The sequence below is a fragment of the Scyliorhinus torazame genome, chromosome 17 (genome assembly GCF_047496885.1).
Source record: "Scyliorhinus torazame isolate Kashiwa2021f chromosome 17, sScyTor2.1, whole genome shotgun sequence".
NCBI lineage: Eukaryota > Metazoa > Chordata > Chondrichthyes > Carcharhiniformes > Scyliorhinidae > Scyliorhinus > Scyliorhinus torazame.
The window spans coordinates 61,238,322-61,257,850 of record NC_092723.1 but is presented as its reverse complement, the minus strand read 5'-3'; the positions used below and the strand labels follow the sequence as shown (position 1 = coordinate 61,257,850).

Below are 19,529 nucleotides of genomic sequence, written 5' to 3'. Positions count from 1 at the left end.
CTGCTGTGGTCATAACATTTTTTTTGTCTATCTAATCGTTGTCAGAGAATAACTTGCAATGGCTTCTCTCCCTGCTCCCTTATTTCTTGTATCCCTCCAGGAGTGGGTGGCACAAGGCACAGTGGTTAGCACTGCTGCCTCTCAGCATTCGATTCTGGCCTTGGGATCTGTGTGAAATTTGCACCTTCTCCCAATGTCTGCGTGGGTTTCCTCCGGTGCTCCGATGTCCTCCCAAAGTCCAAAGATGGGCAGGTTTACAGGGATAGGGCAGGCGAGTGGGCCTGGGAAGAGTGCTATTTTTTTTTGCGGGGGGGGGGGGGGGCATTTGACATGATGGGTCAAATGGCCTCTTCTGGCAGTACAGGGATTATGGATTCTTGGCCCCCTCCTATTTCTCAGCTACATGCTGCCCCTTGAAATCATCTGAAGGCACAGCACTAGCTTTCACATGTACATTGACAACACCTAGCTCTGCCTCACCACCTCTCTTAACTCCACCACAGTTGTTAAAACATCAGACTCTGCTGATCTGACATTCAATACTGAATGAGCGAAGGAAGCCATTGCTTTCCATCCTGCTCCAAACTCTGTTCCCCAGCTGCTGACTCCATCCTCTTCCCTGGCAACAGTTCGCACCCTTCGTGTCATCAGACCCAGAGGTGAGCTTCCAAACTCATTTTCGCACCATCAATAAGACTGCCTATTTCCTCATTTTGGAGGCCTCACCACTACTTTATCCTATAATCTCCTCCACATTATAGAATCCCTAGTGCAGGGGGAGGCATTCAGCCCACTAAGTCGGCACCGATCCTCTGAAAGAGCACCCTACCTACCCTCACTAGATCCCCATAAACCTTTTCTGGACCATGAGGGGCAATTTAGCATGGCCAATCCACCTAATCTCTACATCTTTGGACTGTGGGATGTAGGAGGAAGCTGGAGCACCCGGAGGAAACCCACGCAGACATGGGGAGAATGTACAAACTTCACACTGACAGTTGTCCAAGGCAGGAATTGAACCCAGGTCCCTGGCACTGTGAGGCAGCAGTGCTAGCCACTGTGCCACCATGCCTCTCCACAGGAGACATCTACTCCTCAGATTCTGGTCTCCTGTGCAGCCCACCCTCCCCAGTTTTAATTGCTCCACCACTGGTTGCCATGCCTTCTGCTGTCTCAACCTCAAAGCTCTGGAATACCATCCTTAAATCTCTCTAACTCACTTCCCTCTTTTAAAACACTCCTTAAAACCTACCTCTTTGTCCAAACCTTTGGTTTCCTTTGTGGCTCTTGGATTTATAATGCTCCTGTGAAGCACCTTGGGACATTTCATTAATTCTGTTCCCTTGAGGTACCCCAGAAGATGCATATGGGGAACCCCTCAGAAGTCCCCAGGCAAGGACTGCACATGAATTCCTGTTGGGTAATTACCCTGTATCTGGAACCCCCTGAAACTTTAAAGTCAGAGATTTCAGATGGCTCCGGCTCTCCGAGCAGAACAGTTACCCAGGAAAGGTTAGAAGGATTAAAGCAGTTCTAACTCTTAGCCAACTATATTACTCCTCCGACTATCATTCCCATACCACTGTTAAAAGTGGAGTGGAAGCTTTTTTTTTAAAAAAACAGTATCATTTGGAAAACCTGGTCTATAACTAAGGGCAAGCATTGTTACGAGACAAGATTTTAAAGTGTGCTTTTGAGAGTGGAGTTTGGAAACACTCATATGATCATCTGGGGGATTCGGAGGGGAAATTTACAGACACTAACTTGGGTTCAGAGCAGAGTGCATGTATTTGACCACAGTCATCTTAAAGAGACCTTGTGCCGTTCACACCCATACAGCACCGGTGCAAAATAGTTGCAGTGTACACGATCTACAAAACGCACTATAGTTAAGTTTCAACAGCACCTTTCAAATTCGTAACCACAACCACCTAGAAGGACAAGGGCCGCAAAAGGATGAGAACAATACTACCTCCAGGTTCCCTTCGAAATCTCACACTATTTGGACTTGTAAATCGTTCTTTCACTGTCTTTGAGTCAAATTCCTGGAACTTTCTCTGTAACAGCACTGCCCGAGCACCTTCACCACACAGACTGCAGCAATCCAAGGTGGCTGCTCCTCCCATCTTTTCAAGGGCAATTAGGTAATGGGTAATAAAAGAAACCAAGGCATGCAAACTGCAAGTGACAAGTACAAGCCTATGTTAACTGGGATATAATAACCGTTGATTAAAACTGGAGGCTTTGATCTCTTATTCACAGCTTACCGAGATGTTACCCTCCATCCTCAGGGTAATGGCTATTCCAACAATTAAGCAAAACATATATTTTGAATAGCTGCAATTTATTAAGAAGCCATTTATCAGGCTAGAAATTGCAACGTTCTGCAAATTATACACAATAATGCTGGATTTCATTTTATGCCCACCTAGTTCACTCAGTTGAAAGGCAGAGCACTAAAATGGCACAGCATTCGTTTCCTCATGTGAACAGGCTGCTTACTCACTTACTCCATTGCTCGTAACACATCACTCATTCAACATTAGCAGCTGAGTTTACCTCTTCTAACCGACGGCCAGAGCACGTTTTGTTTTTTTCATAAATTGAGAGTACCCAATTCCCTTTTTCCCCCAATTAAGGGACAATTCAGCATGGTCAATTCACCTACTCTGCACATCTTTTGGGGCGGTGGGGGTGAAACCCACAGACACAGAGAGCATGCAAACCCCATATGGAAAGTGACCCGGGGCCGGGATCGAACTCGGGTCCTCGGCGCCTGGAGGCAGCAGTGCTAACCACTGTGCCGCGGTGGTACCCGCACCTTTTGCTTTTACGAGAAAGGCTGGGTAGGCTCTGAGTACTGAAGTTTCTCCTCCGCAAGTTTCTTAGAAGCCCAAGATGCTTTTTTCCCCCAAGATTTCAAGTAATCATTGCTGTCTAACTTTAAAAGCTGAAAGGGGAAAGGTCAGGGACTGACATTAAGAGTGCAGCTTCTGCAACAGGCCAATGGCTTCCTTTCGACTATAAATTATGATGCAATATGCCTTGAATCCAAACATTGCACTGTGGCACTTTAATTTATCAACTGAAAATAAGAGATTAACTAGTTTTTGACGTTTGACGTAGGTGGCCCTTGGAACATACATAATCTAGTTTCACGTGCTTGCCTCCACATGGACCAGTTGGCTGCAGCTTTTTCCCAAGAGAGGTAGTCTGTGATGAAGAAGTTTTCAGGCACATTTTACAGAATCCTTGTAGCTTTTGAATTGACCGGTTTGCCCTGAAGCAGCTCCCCAAAGAGCTGCTTGGGGATTCTGTAGTCATTCATGTTGGAGACTTGACCTGCCCCTCTATGTTAAATTTTCTGGCAGGTGGTCTCCATGCTGTTGAGCCCAGCACAATGAAATAACTCATTGTGTGTGATTTTGTACTGCCACCAAAATCACAAGATGGACCTTAGGTGTCTTTGGTTGTTCCAGAGCTTTGATGTTGCACCTATAGCAGCCACAGAATTCTGCACCATACAGCAGGCCGGTAATGGCAATGGCCTGGTTCAGTTGCTCCTTCTGCAATATCCATGAAACTTAGGCAGGCAAAGGTTAGGGATTGGGGCTGCAAAGTAACTTAAGTCCACAGAAGCAAAGAACTTTTTGAGCCTTTCATGACCTTAATGCATCCTCAAGCACATTACAACCAACTTAAGGGTCGTCATCAATGTTGCATCTAACATCCCTTCCCTGTGCATGGCCTATCTGTTGCACTGCAATGTCCCTTTAAGACTGCCACAGAATCTCATTTATGTACATCTTAAAAAGGACTGCTTCTTGTGTTTGGTCTGTTTGGCCGCTGCACCACAAGCTCTGGACTGCTGTGCATCTAGGGAGTTGAGAAGTAAGGTTGGTAATCAGGTATTCATCAGCAGCTTTCTGTCTGGCAAGATAATGGTTTGGTGCTGTGGCCAACTCTTGGCTCAGCAGCCCCATTCTGGCATGAGAGTCTCTGCCACAAAGACAGTGAGCCAAGGTACAGGATTCACTGGTCGATGTTCCCTCTAGGCCCTCCTCTCAACCTGTGCATACATCGTTGGCTTAGCAATGAGTGCATGCTGATAGAGATGATCAAGGGAATGCTGATAGCTAATAAATCAAACACAACAACCAATCTATGCACAAGATCCCACAAAGAACAATTTGATAATCTGATAACCCATTTTCTACATTACAAGTAGCTGAACTTCAAAGGAACTTAATGGACTGTTAAGCGCTCTGGACATCTGGTGGTCACAAAAAGCACTTGTGAATGCACATCTTCCTTCAAATGGAATCTTTCATGTTCACCTGAGGGCAGACAGGGCCTTGGATGCATTGCTCATCCAAAAGACAAGTTTCATCAGTACAGATCAGTTCACTTTCAGTACTGCAATGATATGTCAGCCTGGATTTTGTTCTCAAGACTGAAACACGAACCACAAGGCTTATTTTTCCCTATACAAACATTTCTATCAATGCATTCTCAATAGGAGATATTTTGACTTGTTTTGTTTGATTACTTCTGATTTAATTTTGTTCTCCCTCCACCAACAATTTCAACCATTTGAGTTGACAGAGAACAGCTGTCAAGAACAGATACAGCACCATGTATCAGTGAGATACTTCTATAAAGCAAAGCATCTTGACCTTTGGCATGCTAGCAATGAGAGCTGATATATAGCAGTGGAGCTGATCAATTACATGGAATTAAGTTGATTCATCATGTTTCCAGTCTCCACAAGTAGGTGTTTTTTATTGGTCAGACAATGGTTTGCTATTTGTAGAGTTTTTGACATCTAACAGTCCTCTAAATTTGTCTAGCCAGCAATCATGTCAGCAGTTAGCACAAGCACAGATTTATGTGGAAATTCTCAAGTTGTGATCTGTCATTCACTGTTCTGCCACAGGTTGTACTACAGACAACTCCACACTCCCACAGAGCCACCAATCAGCAAAATCAATTATATGGAAAGGATCTCCCTTGTCGGTTCACATGTCTCCATAAAAAGTTACGTCTCAGTCAACGAGATGTAACTGCATTTTTAAAAGGGATCTCAGTGATAGCAACTGTCAAACACAGATGTGGCTCTAAAAAGTACTTGCAGAGCGTTGTTAAAAGGTCTCGATTATAATGGTTTTTAGAAAGGTTTAACTTTTTTTTTTCAAATAATAAATCTTTTTCAGAGCTTATTCATATTTCACCAGAGATGCATATCTCAAGTGCAAGCCCCAATCTTTATTTCACTCTCTAAAAATGTTTTAAAAGTGATTTAATTATGAGTGTTTTTGATTTCCTGGTTGGTTGTCTGTGGGAATGCTTTAATGTGATTGACTGTTTGGACAGCTTGATGACATCCATGCAGCATAACTCTGGGAAGGTTTAAAGAATGATACAACTAAACACATGGATTTAAAATTTAAACCCAGAGATTGATAGATCTCTCCTTACAGCTTTTTTCCATGTCAGCAGTGAGGATCCTTGTTTGGCCACTGACTGCAAAATCCAGATCATTATTAGAAGCACACCGTTCTTCACTTTTAGAAGCTATACAATGCAGGCCCATGCTATATGTAACACAAAGAAGTAACCACTGCAAAGTCTATTATTATGATCCCAGACCAGAACCCAACAGTGGCTAGGGATATACTGGACCAAAACCCCAATGTTTTATTTTAATTTTGTAAGACTGAGGAAATGATACTTCGCTCCAGGAATGATTACATGAAGAAATAAGGATATGGTATTTTAAAAACAAACCTTTTTATGAACACAGTATTTTCACAATCTTTAACATTACACCAGAAAATAGCTTACAATTTCTCCTTAAACAGTACTACTCAATATAGTGTAGCCATCTGGAATGGCCACTTCCCGATTACAAAATGGACACTTTGCAAAGATTGCAGGGACAATGGACAATGCTGAGAAAACAAGTAGGTTCAGAGCTTGTCTGTATATTGGAACCGCAGCTCCCAGACAAGACCAAAACTGGATGTCCATTAGCATACTAATGGCCCATCTCCGGGAACAAAAGAGTAACATTTGAGTAACCGATACTAAGGCAGACACCCAGGTGCTTGAGGAGACCGAAACAAAGCTGGCCAACAGCCACCTAGGACACGCCCAGCCATCAGGGCACCCTGATTTATTGGATGAAATCAATAGGAATGATCAAGAAACGGCCCAATTAATTGGGACCAAGTTTAAGGCCCGCCCAAAAGCGCGCGAAGCCTCTTTGGGTATAAGAAGGAGCCCCCAAGAGAGAATCGTTCTCTTGGACCCGGCTCTCACCGAGGAGAGACCTGTCCACCAGCTGCACCAGAAGCAAGTAAGTCCAAGGTCAACGCACGCTACCAGACAGACGACCTTAGCTGTTCCCCAGTTCGACCCCAGCAGCCTCAGAACCGAACAATGGCCATTGTTCCTCTGACTGAGTGGGCGCCCGAAGCTAAGTATAGGCTTTAGCAGTAGTGATAGTTTAGTCTGTAGAGTTTCATGCATGAGTATATTTAACGTGTAAATAAATAAGCATTGACTTTGAACTAACTGGTGTACCGAATCTTTGATCAGTATTCGGTTTTGAACCTTGTGGCGGTATCGAAAGATACCTGGCGACTCTAGAGCAAACGTAATTAGAATTAAGGACTGCAACCATATTGACCGCCATATTCAGAGCCAACCAAAGAGAGCAACAATAGTGAATACCCTTGCTATATTTATCCCCACTTAAACAACAATAAAATAGACCATTTCAGCACTCCATCCACCCAAAATACCAATGACACAGAATACTTGCTTTGCAGAGTTATTCTCAAAGATCTCTTGACACTGTTTACAGAACAGATTTGACCCCGTCCAAGTCCATGCAGAATCTCTGGCTGGGTGTCTTCAAAAGTTGTTTTCAACTGGCTTATTTCAGCTCCCACTTGCCCTCAGACAAGTCAGGACTGCTCGAAATACAGTTAATCTCTTTCATCTAACTTAGTGAGAGCAGAACTGTTCCACTGAACAAAGCCTGATCAGAACTAAAACTGAAAAATGCTTTCGCAAAAAAACCTGATGCCTTAGCTCCACCTAGCAATCACTAAAAACTAATCAAGTCCCCAGGGAATCTTCTTAATCAAAACAAAATTTCATAAGCCCAAGCTTTTACAATGGTTAATGGTACCTCAGGTCCCTAAAACTTTTGTTGTGTTTCAAACCAAGGTTCTTTTAAAAATGTGACTGCAGCACTCAAACACACTCTAACCCAGGCCTTCAACCCATACTTCATCAAATGCTGAGAATCCAATGTATCTAAAATCCTACATTCATCACACCATTACCATTGCAATGACCAAATTATAGTTCAAACCCGAGCACACCAGTCTCTCCAATTTGTTAATAGTTCAGTCTCCTCAGGTAACAACTCCCTCCTTTTCAAATAATCATAATTTCTCGACATAACAAAACTCACCCTTGATTCCTGTCCTTACAAATTAGTGTCCCATCTTCAACCTCTCTCTTTTCCCAAGTTCTTGAACGTGTTGTCGCCGTCAAAATCCCCAAAATGCCATATTTGAATCCCTCCAATCAGATTTTTACCCTTTTAAGTGTTAAACAGCTGAAAGTCACAAATCCTATAAGACTGTGGTAAAATATTCCTCCTTATCCTTCACCACTTAACTGCAGTCTTTGACATAGCTGACCATGCCTCTCTAATCGCTCTCTATTGTTCAGCTGGTGGGACTGCAGTAGTCTTGCTCAATTCTTCAACTATCCAGAAAATCACATGCAATGGCCTCTTTTTCCGCTTCCATACCACGTCCCCCATGGACCTATCCTGAGCCATTCCAATTTCTCAGTTATCTGCTTCCTCTCGACATGATCCAAAAACATGTCAGGCTCCACAGGTGCATCAATGATACCCAGTTCTACCTCACTACCACCATCACCTCTCTCGACCGCTACTCTTTTTTTGTCACGTTGCTTCGTCGACATCTGGGACTTCGATGTTATGGCCATTTCGGAGACATGGCTAGAGCAGGGACAGGAATGGATGTTGCAGGTTCCGGGGTTTAGGTGTTTTAGTAAGCTCAGAGAAGGAGGCAAAAGAGGGGGAGGTGTGGCGCTGCTAGTCAAGAGCAGTATTACGGTGGCGGAGAGGATGCTAGATGGGGACTCTTCTTCCGAGGTAGTATGGGCTGAAGTTAGAAACAGGAAAGGAGAGGTCACCCTGTTGGGAGTTTTTTATAGGCCTCCTAATAGTTCTAGGGATGTAGAGGAAAGGATGGCGAAGATGATTCTGGATAAGAGCGAAAGTAACAGGGTAGTTATTATGGGAGACTTTAACTTTCCAAATATTGACTGTAAAATATATAGTTCGAGTACAATAGATGGGTCGTTTTTTGTACAGTGTGTGCAGGAGGGTTTCCTGAAACAATATGTTGACAGGCCAACAAGAGGCGAGGCCACGTTGGATTTGGTTTTGGGTAATGAACCAGGCCAGGTGTTGGATTTGGAGGTAGGAGAGCACTTTGGGGACAGTGACCACAATTCGGTGACGTTTACGTTAATGATGGAAAGGGATAAGTATACACCGCAGGGCAAGAGTTATAGCTGGGGGAAGGGCAATTATGATGCCATTAGATGTGACTTGGGGGGGGGGGGGATAAGGTGGAGAAGTAGGCTGCAAGTGTTGGGCACAATGGATAAGTGGGGCTTGTTCAAGGATCAGCTACTGCGTGTTCTTGATAAGTATGTACCGGTCAGGCAGGGAGGAAGGCGTCGAGCGAGGGAACCCCGGTTTACCAAGGAAGTGGAATCTCTTGTTAAGAGGAAGAAGGAGGCCTATGTGAAGATGAGGTGTGAAGTTTCAGTTGGGGCGATGGATAGTTACAAGGTAGCGAGGAAGGATCTAAAGAGAGAGCTAAGACGAGCAAGGAGGGGACATGAGAAGTATCTGGCAGGAAGGATCAAGGAAAACCCAAAAGCTTTCTATAGGTATGTCAGGAATAAGCGAATGACTAGGGAAAGAGTAGGACCAGTCAAGGACAGGGATGGGAAATTGTGTGTGGAGTCTGAAGAGATAGGCGAGATACTAAATGAATATTTTTCGTCAGTATTCACTCAGGAAAAAGATAATGTTGTGGAGAATGCTGAGCCCTCGGCTAATAGAATAGATGGCATTGAGGTACGTAGGGAAGAGGTGTTGGCAATTCTGGACAGGCTGAAAATAGATAAGTCCCCGGGACCTGATGGGATTTATCCTAGGATTCTCTGGGAGGCCAGGGAAGAGATTGCTGGACCTTTGGCTTTGATTTTTATGTCATCATTGGCTACAGGAATAGTGCCAGAGGACTGGAGGACAGCAAATGTGGTCCCTTTGTTCAAAAAGGGGAGCAGAGACAACCCCCGGCAACTATAGACCGGTGAGCCTCACGTCTGTAGTGGGTAAAGTCTTGGAGGGGATTATAAGAGACAAGATTTATAATCATCTAGATAGGAATAATATGATCAGGGATAGTCAGCATGGCTTTGTGAAGGGTAGGTCATGCCTCACAAACCTTATTGAGTTCTTTGAGAAGGTGACTGAACAGGTAGATGAGGGTAGAGCAGTTGATGTGGTGTATATGGATTTCAGCAAAGCGTTTGATAAGGTTCCCCACGGTAGGCTATTGCAGAAAATACGGAGGCTGGGGATTGAGGGTGATTTAGAGATGTGGATCAGAAATTGGCTAGCTGAAAGAAGACAGAGGGTGGTGGTTGATGGGAAATGTTCAGAATGGAGTACAGTCACAAGTGGAGTACCACAAGGATCTGTTCTGGGGCCGTTGCTGTTTGTCATTTTTATCAATGACCTAGAGGAAGGCGCAGAAGGGTGGGTGAGTAAATTTGCAGACGATACTAAAGTCGGTGGTGTTGTCGATAGTGTGGAAGGATGTAGCAGGTTACAGAGGGATATAGATAAGCTGCAGAGCTGGGCTGAGAGGTGGCAAATGGAGTTTAATGTAGAGAAGTGTGAGGTGATTCACTTTGGAAGGAATAACAGGAATGCGGAATATTTGGCTAATGGTAAAGTTCTTGAAAGTGTGGATGAGCAGAGGGATCTAGGAGTCCATGTACATAGAACCCTGAAAGTTGCCACCCAGGTTGATAGGGTTGTGAAGAAGGCCTATGGAGTGTTGGCCTTTATTGGTAGAGGGATTGAGTTCCGGAGTCGGGAGGTCATGTTGCAGCTGTACAGAACTCTGGTACGGCCGCATTTGGAGTATTGCGTACAGTTCTGGTCACCGCATTATAGGAAGGACGTGGAGGCTTTGGAGCGGGTGCAGAGATTTACCAGGATGTTGCCTGGTATGGAGGGAAAATCTTATGAGGAAAGGCTGATGGACTTGAGGTTGTTTTCGTTGGAGAGAAGAAGGTTAAGAGGAGACTTAATAGAGGCATACAAAATGATTAGGGGGCTGGATAGGGTGGACAGTGAGAGCCTTCTCCCGCGGATGGAAATGGCTGGCACGAGGGGACATAACTTTAAACTGAGGGGTAATAGATATAGGACAGAGGTCAGAGGTAGGTTCTTTACGCAAAGAGTAGTGAGGCCGTGGAATGCCCTACCCGCTACAGTAGTGAACTCGCCAACATTGAGGGCATTTAAAAGTTTATTGGATAAACATATGGATGACAATGGCATAGTGTAGGTTAGATGGCTTTTGTTTCGGTGCAACATCGTGGGCCGAAGGGCCTGTACTGCGCTGTATTGTTCTATGTTCTATCTAACACTGATGAGCATAAATATTGGGAAGACTGAAACCAAAGTCTTTTGTTCTGTCACATATAAATGTTGTGGCTACAAGAGCAGGTCAAATGCTTGGAATACTGCTACGAGTAACTCACACCTGACTTCTCAAGGCCAGCCCCACCATCTACAAGGCACAAGTTATTAGTGTGATGGGATACTCTCCACTTGACTGGATGAGTGAAGCTCCAACAACATTGAACCTAGACACCATCCAAGACAAAGCAGCCTGCTTGATTGTCACCCTTTCCACAAATATTACTTCATCTACCACCGACAAACAGTAGCCGCAGTGTATACCATCTACAAGATACACTGCAGGAATTCACCAAGGCTCCTTAGGCAGCACCTCCCAAACCCACGACCATTGCCACAGAGAAGGATATGTGTAGCAGATACCTGGGAGGTTCCCGTCCAAGTCACTGGCCATTCTGACGTGGAAATATATCATTGTTCCTTCACTGTCGCTGGTTCAAAATCCTGGAACTCACTCCATAACAACACTGTATACACACCTACACGTTGGAGACTTCAGCAGTTCAAGAACACAGCTCACCACCACCGTCCCAAGGAAAACAAATGCTGAAGACCACATCCCATGAATGAATTTAAAAGAGCTAATGGTAGCTGTGCAGTTGGATACATAGGTTCCAAGTTCGGAAATGCCATCCTTCAAGCTTATTTGCTTTTTACTAATTCCTTACTCTTTTCCTTTGAGATACTCCTTAATAGCTACCTCAGTAGTTACCGTTGATCGCAACATACAAGGCAACACAGCATCTGAGCATACAGGTGCCATATACTTCACCACCTTGTTCAGCCACAACATACTCGCATTAACATTCAAGACCTACTTTGTACCGCACAAATTATATTTTACTTACTGATGCACTAAAACTGGGTGCAATAGATCAAGCAAAGGACGTGGATTGTGTTGGAAAGATATTTTGCAGTTAAAGGCACTCCCACACAGAGCACCCCCTATGTCGATCGATGTGGTTGGTGACCACCCACACCGGCAGATCGCTTATATGGAAGTAATCGCCCTTAACATCAAGGCAGCATTTGACCACGTGTGGCATCAAGGAGTCCTAGCAAAACTGGAGTCAATGGGAATCAGGGTCAAGGCTCTCTGCCAGTGAGAGTCATATCTGGCACAAAAGAAGATGGTTGCGGTTGGAGGTCAATCATTTTGGTTTCAGGTCATCACTGCAGGAATTTCTCAGGGCGGTGTTCTAGGCCCAACCATCTTCAGCTGCTTCATCAATGACCTCCCTCACTCAGAAGGTCAGACGTGGGGATGATCGCAGATGATCACACAATATTCAATACCATTCGTGACTGCTCAGATACTGAAGCAGTCCATGTCCAAAAACAGGAACACCTGGATAATATCCAGTCTAGGGCTGACAGGTGGCAAATAACATTAGCGCCAGTCAATGACCATCGCCAACAAGAGAGAATCTAAGCATTGCTCCTTGACATTCAACGGGCCAACTCGATGGGCCAAGTGGCTCATCTGCACCTATGTGTTATGGTCTTATGGGTCAAAATATTGGAACTCGGTCGCTAACAGCACTGTGGGCGTACCTACACCAAATGGACTGCAGCAATTCAAGAAAACAGATCACCACCGAAGGCAATTAGGGATGGATAAGAAATGCTAGCCAGTGACGCCCACATTCCAAGAATGATTTTTTTTAAAAATTGAAACCTATTTTTCGAGGCTTTAAAGGTTGACCTAAACATCGATATTTATGATACTTCTTTGACCAAGTGTTTGGTTGTCTGAATATCTCAAATAGCCAGTGTGACATTTTGTTTGATTACACTCCATGAAGTTCTTTGAGCCTTTCACTCACTATTACACCTGTTGGAAGTTAATTAATATGCAAGGTGGGAAACTGCAACAATATCATGATATTGTGATACATGTTATATTGGTAAAGTGTACCTTAATTAGAATAATTTGATTCAGATTAATAAAATTTCCTATTTATGGCATATGCAGCTGGCTGAAAAATACAGACATTTCTTCTGGTGTGGTATTTAGCTTATGTTCGGTGATTAGAGTAGGACTCAGGTCAGGATGTTGCCTCAGGCATGACGTGCTGAAAGGTTTGTGATTTTTTTTCATAACAGAATGCTTCAGTAATGGTCATACGCCTCATAATTTGAGTAAATTCCTGAAATTTTCAAATATCTTCTTTTAGTTTGAGGGGAAAGAGAAATTGGCATCCAACAGTTTTGGCCAAAATTTATCACTCAACCAACATCACATACATTAAAAAAAAGTAACGTGATTTATCTCGATGCTATTTATGGAACCCTGTTGCACACAAGTTGACTACGGTATTTACCTACATGACAAAAATAATAATAATGTTTATTGTCACAAGTCAGCTTACATTAACACTGCAATGAAGTGACTGTGAAAAGCACCTAGTCGCCACATTCTGGCACCTGTTCGAGAACACAGGGAGAATTCAGAGTGTCCAAATTACCTAATAGCACCCGGAGGAAACCCACGCAGACACGGGGAGAATGTGCAGACTCTGCAGATAGGGACCCAAGCCGGGAATCGAACCTGGAACCCTGGCACTGTGAAGCCATAGTGCTAACCACTATGCTACCGTACTGCCCATACACTGAAGTAAATTTATTGCGGTGATGCATTTTGGGGCATCTTAAAAAGACTGAAAGGCACTGTCAATCGCAAATTCTTTCTGTCTCGTAAAATAATATACAACTTGCATTTATGTAGTAGATATATGTAGTACCCTTACTGTAATAAAACATCCAAAAACACTTCACAAGAGCTTAAAACAGGAATTAAAACTATTATTCCAATTTGCATTACTTTTGTATACGTGAAAACAAAAGAGATTTGATTATATCTACTGAACAAGATAAATGCATTTAAGGTTTGGTTTATGGAGCTCATCAGAAAATACACAACACAAACAAGAGGGCCAACTGTGTTTGATCTCACCTGAGAAGGTACAAAACCTTAACTCCAAAGCCAATGTTTCAAAACTATAAACTGCACTTAGTGTGCTTGGATATTCAGCAGTTCGAGGTCAAGTACCTTTCATAAAATATAGAAACTGATCTTTAGAATAATTATAGAAATACGACAAGTAAACAACCAATCCGTTTACTATCTGTAAAAAAATGTTCAGAAGGCAAAAGGGAAGAGAATGTGGTTAGTCTGGTCAGCTTTTAAACGTGATTTTACAAAAACAGATTTCCAGAATTCTCCTCGGTTGAAAATGTACTGGAAATTGTCAAATCCAAACAAAACTGGAGAAACACTGCAAGCTACGTGGAGCTTTCTAGAAGGCTGCTAACAAATGAGGATATTTACAACTTTCAAATATTAACGTCTCTGCTGTAACAAAACACAGCCAATGCTCATCAACTTTCACCAGCCACAAGTGTGCAGCCAGACATACGCGCGAGTCTGCCCGATCACAGCGCAGCAAGAGTCAATAAATAGACGGCTGACGGCATCATCAAATCGCACAACTTTTCAGCCACGCTGCAAAATGACTCAACAGAAAAAGGAACGGGCGGCCAGTTCAACACGGCGCGGCGGCGCGTTGAAAGGACATGTGTGGCAGACGGCCGGGACAGAGGCCCCTCCCCACGGCTCCAGCAATCACCCCTTCGGTAACGGAGGAGGGAACTGGATGGTTGCGTCCCCCCTCCCACTGAAGCCGCTTATGTAATCCGCAGCAAGACGCACAACAAGGCCCGGAGTGAGCACTCCCAGCCGCTCAACGGGGGCGAATGGAAGGGGAGGCCTGCGGAGGCCTGGGACTCACCAATTGGTCATGTCCAGGAAGAACGCGCAGCCGGCCGGGTTGAGCTGGAAGCCCAGCAGCCTCTGAAACTCGGAGATGAGCACATCCTTGTCGGTGGTTCCCATGCAGCTAAATTTCTGCATCAGGTCCTGATCTAAGTCCATATCCACGTCCATGGCTTTTCTCTTGGTCGCTTTCTTTTCTCTCGTCTCTTTGAAATGCCGCCGGGCCGGCTGTCGGTGAGGGGCCCCCGCTCAGCTTGCTGTGTACGGCTGCGCTGTGACGTGTAACTCGAGGCCGAGGCCTACCCCTTCAACATTGTCGCTACCTCGTTCCGATGGCGTCCGCTTCAACCGCACGGTCGCCCCTCTCGCAGGCCATGCGCATGCGCTCTCAGCCAGGCCTGCCCTCCCCGCGAGTCACACACGCTCGCCCGACGTCACCCTGCTCCTGACGTCACACTCGCCCGGCGTCACTGCCGCGCTGGCGTCACACTCGGCCGTGACGTCACTGCCCCTCTGAAGATGGCCTCCCTCCCTCAGATCAAAAGGACAATCAGGTAGGGGACTATTGATCAGTGTAGTAAGGATACATTCGGTTCTCAACCCTCCAAGATTAATCTGGGCTCTAGGAAATTCAGATGAATCTCCGACTGCACAATGGGAGCCATTCATCCCATCGAATCTGTACTGACTCTCTGAAAGAGGACTCACCCAGGCCCAGTACTCCACCCTATCCCTGTAATCCCGGGACCCCACCTAACCTGCACATCTTTCAACACTATGGACAATATTAGCCTGGCCAATCCACCTAACCTGCACACCTTTCAACTGAGGAGCACCCGGAGGATACCCTGGCAAACATGGAGAGAATGTGCAAATTCTACAGTCACCTAAGGCAGGAATTCAAACCGTTTCCAGCTAATTAAATAGGCCCCAGGGGACTATAGCAAACTGGTTACAAAATTGGCTCAAACAAAGGGTCATTGTTGACGGATGTTTTTGCAATCGGAAGGCTGTTTCTATTGGACTTCTGCAGGGTTCTGTATTAGGTCCCCTGCATTTTTTTTTGGTATATATTAATGACTTGGACAGATATGTAAGGGAGAATGATAAAGATGTGTGCAGACTTGGATTGAATGTCCATAGATCCCTGAGGTAGCAGGACAGGTCAATAAGATGGTTACGGCATTTAGATTCCTTGTGTTTGTTGGCCGAGGTATGGAATGTAACATCAGGGAGGTTCTGCCAGAACACTACAGATCATTGGTTAGGCCAAGGCTTGAGTACTGTGTACAGATCTGGTCACCTAATTACAGAAAGGGTGCAGCTGCACCAGAGAGGATACAGAGAAGACTTACCAGGATGTTGCCAGGACTGAAAAAATGCAGCTATGAGGAAAGGTTGGATAGGCAGGGGTTGTTCTCTTTGGAACAGAGGGCTGAGGTTTGATTTAATTGAGGTGTATAAAATTGTGAGGGGCCTGTGTTGCTAACTTTTGGTTGGCTCTTAAATCGTAATTTGCTCTGTTTGTTTAACCTTTGCTCTAGAGTCGCCAGGTATCTTTACTTGAACCTCGTGGCGGTATCATAATGATCAATAACTCAACACACCAATTAGTAAGATTCAAATCAAAGCACATTTATTATACACAGTAAATCATAAACTCTACTTTCTAGGCTATTCCTATCACTAAAAGGCCTATACTTAGTTTCGGACTGGCCCACCAGGTCAGGGGAACAAATGGCCTTTCGTTCAGGCCCTGAGTCTGCAGGATTCAAAAGCTGGTATGGACTGGTAGCTAGGAGTGCCTATCTCGTAGCGAGCGTTGACTTGAGACTTACTTGGTTGGAGGCAGCGAGGCAGGTCACTGTCAAGGGTTGGTTCAGTTGCTGAATGACCCTGCCAAAGAAGGACGATTTGAACTTGGGGGGGCTTTACTTTATAGTCCCTAGGGGCTTCCCGCCCTTCGGGGCGGACCCCGCACCTGGTTCCAAGTGATTGGACTACTTTCCGATCACTTGGATCAATTTTCCCAATACTGGAGTTCTCTGATCGTTGGGCAGTCCCTAAATGCCCATTGGCCTTTCTTTTGTTTTGGCTCCTGCTGGCACCGAGGAGTCTGGCTTGGCTTTATTCACCTTAACTGTTGCCGTTGTGCCCTGGAATCGCTCATTACTATGCAGATGGCTGCTGGTTTCAGTGCTGTCTGCCTCCTTACAGGTTTCAATACACATGATTTCTGTATTTGCTAGTCTTTGCCTGTGTTGGCTGAATTTCCCTTCAGCCTTTGCGGTTCTCCATTTTAAATCGGGAAGTGGCCAACTCAGGTGGCTACATCCCCTCCTTGTGATCCTAATGCGAAGCGTGAAGGATCACATAACTGCGTTGTCTTCATTCCGAGCACTCTGCTATGGCCTCTACACTGACCATAACTATGCAAGAAAAATTTTAACTAACAATTTCTAAGTGGCGCTATGTCAAGAACAGGGACATGCATTACAAAATTTTTTTAAAGGTTTCCTCTGACTGTCCTCAATAAACTACACTCACTAAACATTCAGTCATATTAACTTCCTAAACAATACAAAATAATAGCAGCATTTAAATTTTTCCTGGCTTGGCAGTCAAGCACAGGGGTGTACAATATTTCCATTTTATTTATTTACAGAAGAAGGCAAACGAATGTCCTTTATTATAAATCGAGGGGTTCGGGGTCCTGGGGTTAACCGAACATAGGGGATCTTATTCTGTATACCGGGGTGCGAGCGCGGTAGGCTCTCCTTCTCCATTTCCTCATGCGGATAGTCTGCACGATGCTGCAGAGTATCGCCAACACAAATAGGGATTCGAGTATGTAGGAAAGGGAGTACCATGTTATGAGCTCATCACACCATGATGGTGTGGTGTTGCCTGTTACTGGGCTCTGGGTGCTATGGGGAAGTGAATCATTAACGGCCGGGGGGGGTTGGGGTCAGGGGGTTCGTGTTTGCGCGCAACAGAGTACACATCATAATGGTGGTGATCAACGCGGAGGATGTCCTCATTGTTCTTCTTTCTCTTCTCTTCTCTTGCTTTCCGTTTCGTCTCTTTTCCTGGAGCTTCTGGGGTTCTATGGATCAAGCATAGTGTCTGTTACTATCTTGGTTAATATTTTGTGCGTTAGTATGTCTGTCCTTTAATGCCAATTCTCCCATTACAATTTGTCACCATGTGTGACTCCCTCATTTAAAAAAAAAAAAAATTTTAAGCCGAATATTCAGGACAAGACACACTTAAAAATACTGAAGCAGTGCGAGCCGTCTCGCAGGCTGTGCGATTTACCATCCAAATGTTTGAGGATGTAAATAGCATTGGGTTGGCAACCTAAGGGTCGCCTGAAAACAAAACAAAACTTTTTGAACAAAAATTGCCGAAATTAGGTGCGTATGGGCCGCGACGGGTAAGAATTGGATGGAATCCCCGGGTAGGACGGCGACCAATGCCGTGTGTTCTCTACCCGAGCGTAGCTGACCAGAGGTGGGGTCCTCGGGCAGGGCGGAGACCAATGCCGTTTCTCCACTGCCTGAGCAACCGACAAGAACGGGCAAAAAATGTAGTAATCGTGGGGGGTTGCCGTAAAGGTTCTTCCTTCGAACCAGAAGAGCTGTTATGAACGGGGGTCTGGTAAGCCTCTCAGCGGTTTCTGCCGATGAGCGTGCGGGCAAGTTCTCAAAGGTTTCAGCCAAAAAATAAGGTGTGGGGCCGTGGAAAAAAATTTCCGATCTTACAAACAACATTAAACAACATGCTGCAGGTTCCATCAGAAAGGACACCGTTTTCTCCCAAGCGGTTCCTTTTTAAAACATCATCTGGACACCGTTGCGAACAGGGTCGCAAAGGGGTTCTCGCTTTGGGAGTCAGACTCAAAGTCGTCCTCTTCTCCCAGATGCCATACTCTCGAATGTATAAGGGCTGATAGGGCTGCATGGTGCGATTTGGGGTCCATCTCGTCGTTCCGGACGAGCCTGTATGAGTTGTCGCGGTGCCAAAAGGTGGTGTCTAGTTCTGTAGGGACGGAATCGTCATCGTAGGGCAGTGGTATTTGGTGGGGTTTGTGGAGGAACGTGATGAGGAAGGGATCACTCGAATCATGGTCAGATTCGCTGGGTGTGGGTCCTGTTGCATGGGGATAGTAGGGAGGCGTGCTGTGGCTGTTGTCTGAGTCACTGTCGCTGTTGTCTGTGGGCGTACCGGGGCGGAGTCTAGAGGTCGAGGGTGGAGTGGAGGGCGCGTCCGTGGATGTGGTGGGCGTGTTGGGGTATGGTAGGGATACATTGGCTGTGGGCGGGGTGTGGTTTGCTGCGCGAGCATGACGTGATGTGCGTGGTTGGGCTGTGGGCCATATGCCTTAAGCTGGTTAATATGGAACCACACAGTCTTTCCGTTGGGGTACTTCAATTTTATAGACTGAGGGGCTTACTTTGTCCGCAATGGAGTACGGACCCAGATATTTAGGTGGCAGGAATGTGCTGGGGTTATAGATGGAGAGCATGACTTGCTGTCCTACCTCAAACTCAGTCGCATGCACTGTCTTGTCAAAACAGGCCTTGCTCTGTTTCTTCCGTGTGCCTAATCTTACTGCGGGTGCTCGCTGAGCCGTTTTTACATTTTCAACTAGTTTTGTCGCGTTCTTGTGCGTGAGGGCCGTCACTTCGGGGCTGGTCAAGTCCAATCTTAATTAAAATTCTGTGGCTTTCACGGGGCGTCCGGTCATGAGAGTGTGTAGGGGTAACCTGTGGAAGTCGAGACAGGATTTCTCAAAAACATCAGCGCAAACGGGAGGACTGAATCCCAAGTGGTGTTGTTCTGTTGGACCATTTTTCTGAGGGTTGATTTTAGGGTCCGATTCATGCACTCCACGATACCACTTGACTG

At 45.3% G+C, this 19,529-nt stretch overlaps 1 protein-coding gene across 5 annotated transcripts in view; it reads right to left on the bottom strand.

Annotated features, from left to right (window-relative positions):
- ilrun (inflammation and lipid regulator with UBA-like and NBR1-like domains) overlaps window positions 1–15,019 on the bottom strand; it is a 135,567-nt gene extending 120,548 nt beyond the window's left edge. For 2 of the 5 annotated variants that reach the window (XR_011935768.1, XM_072480508.1), the window contains exon 1: window positions 14,635–15,018. Coding sequence is in view for 3 of the 5 variants with exons in the window: in XM_072480508.1 (XP_072336609.1) it covers window positions 14,635–14,789 (155 nt within the window). In the remaining 2 variants the exon portion in view is untranslated. Of the gene's footprint in view, window positions 1–14,634 lie in introns of all 5 variants that reach the window. The other 3 variants (XM_072480505.1, XM_072480507.1, XM_072480509.1) reach the window with 3 other exon arrangements.
- Between the last annotated feature and the right edge of the window lie 4,510 nt (window positions 15,020–19,529).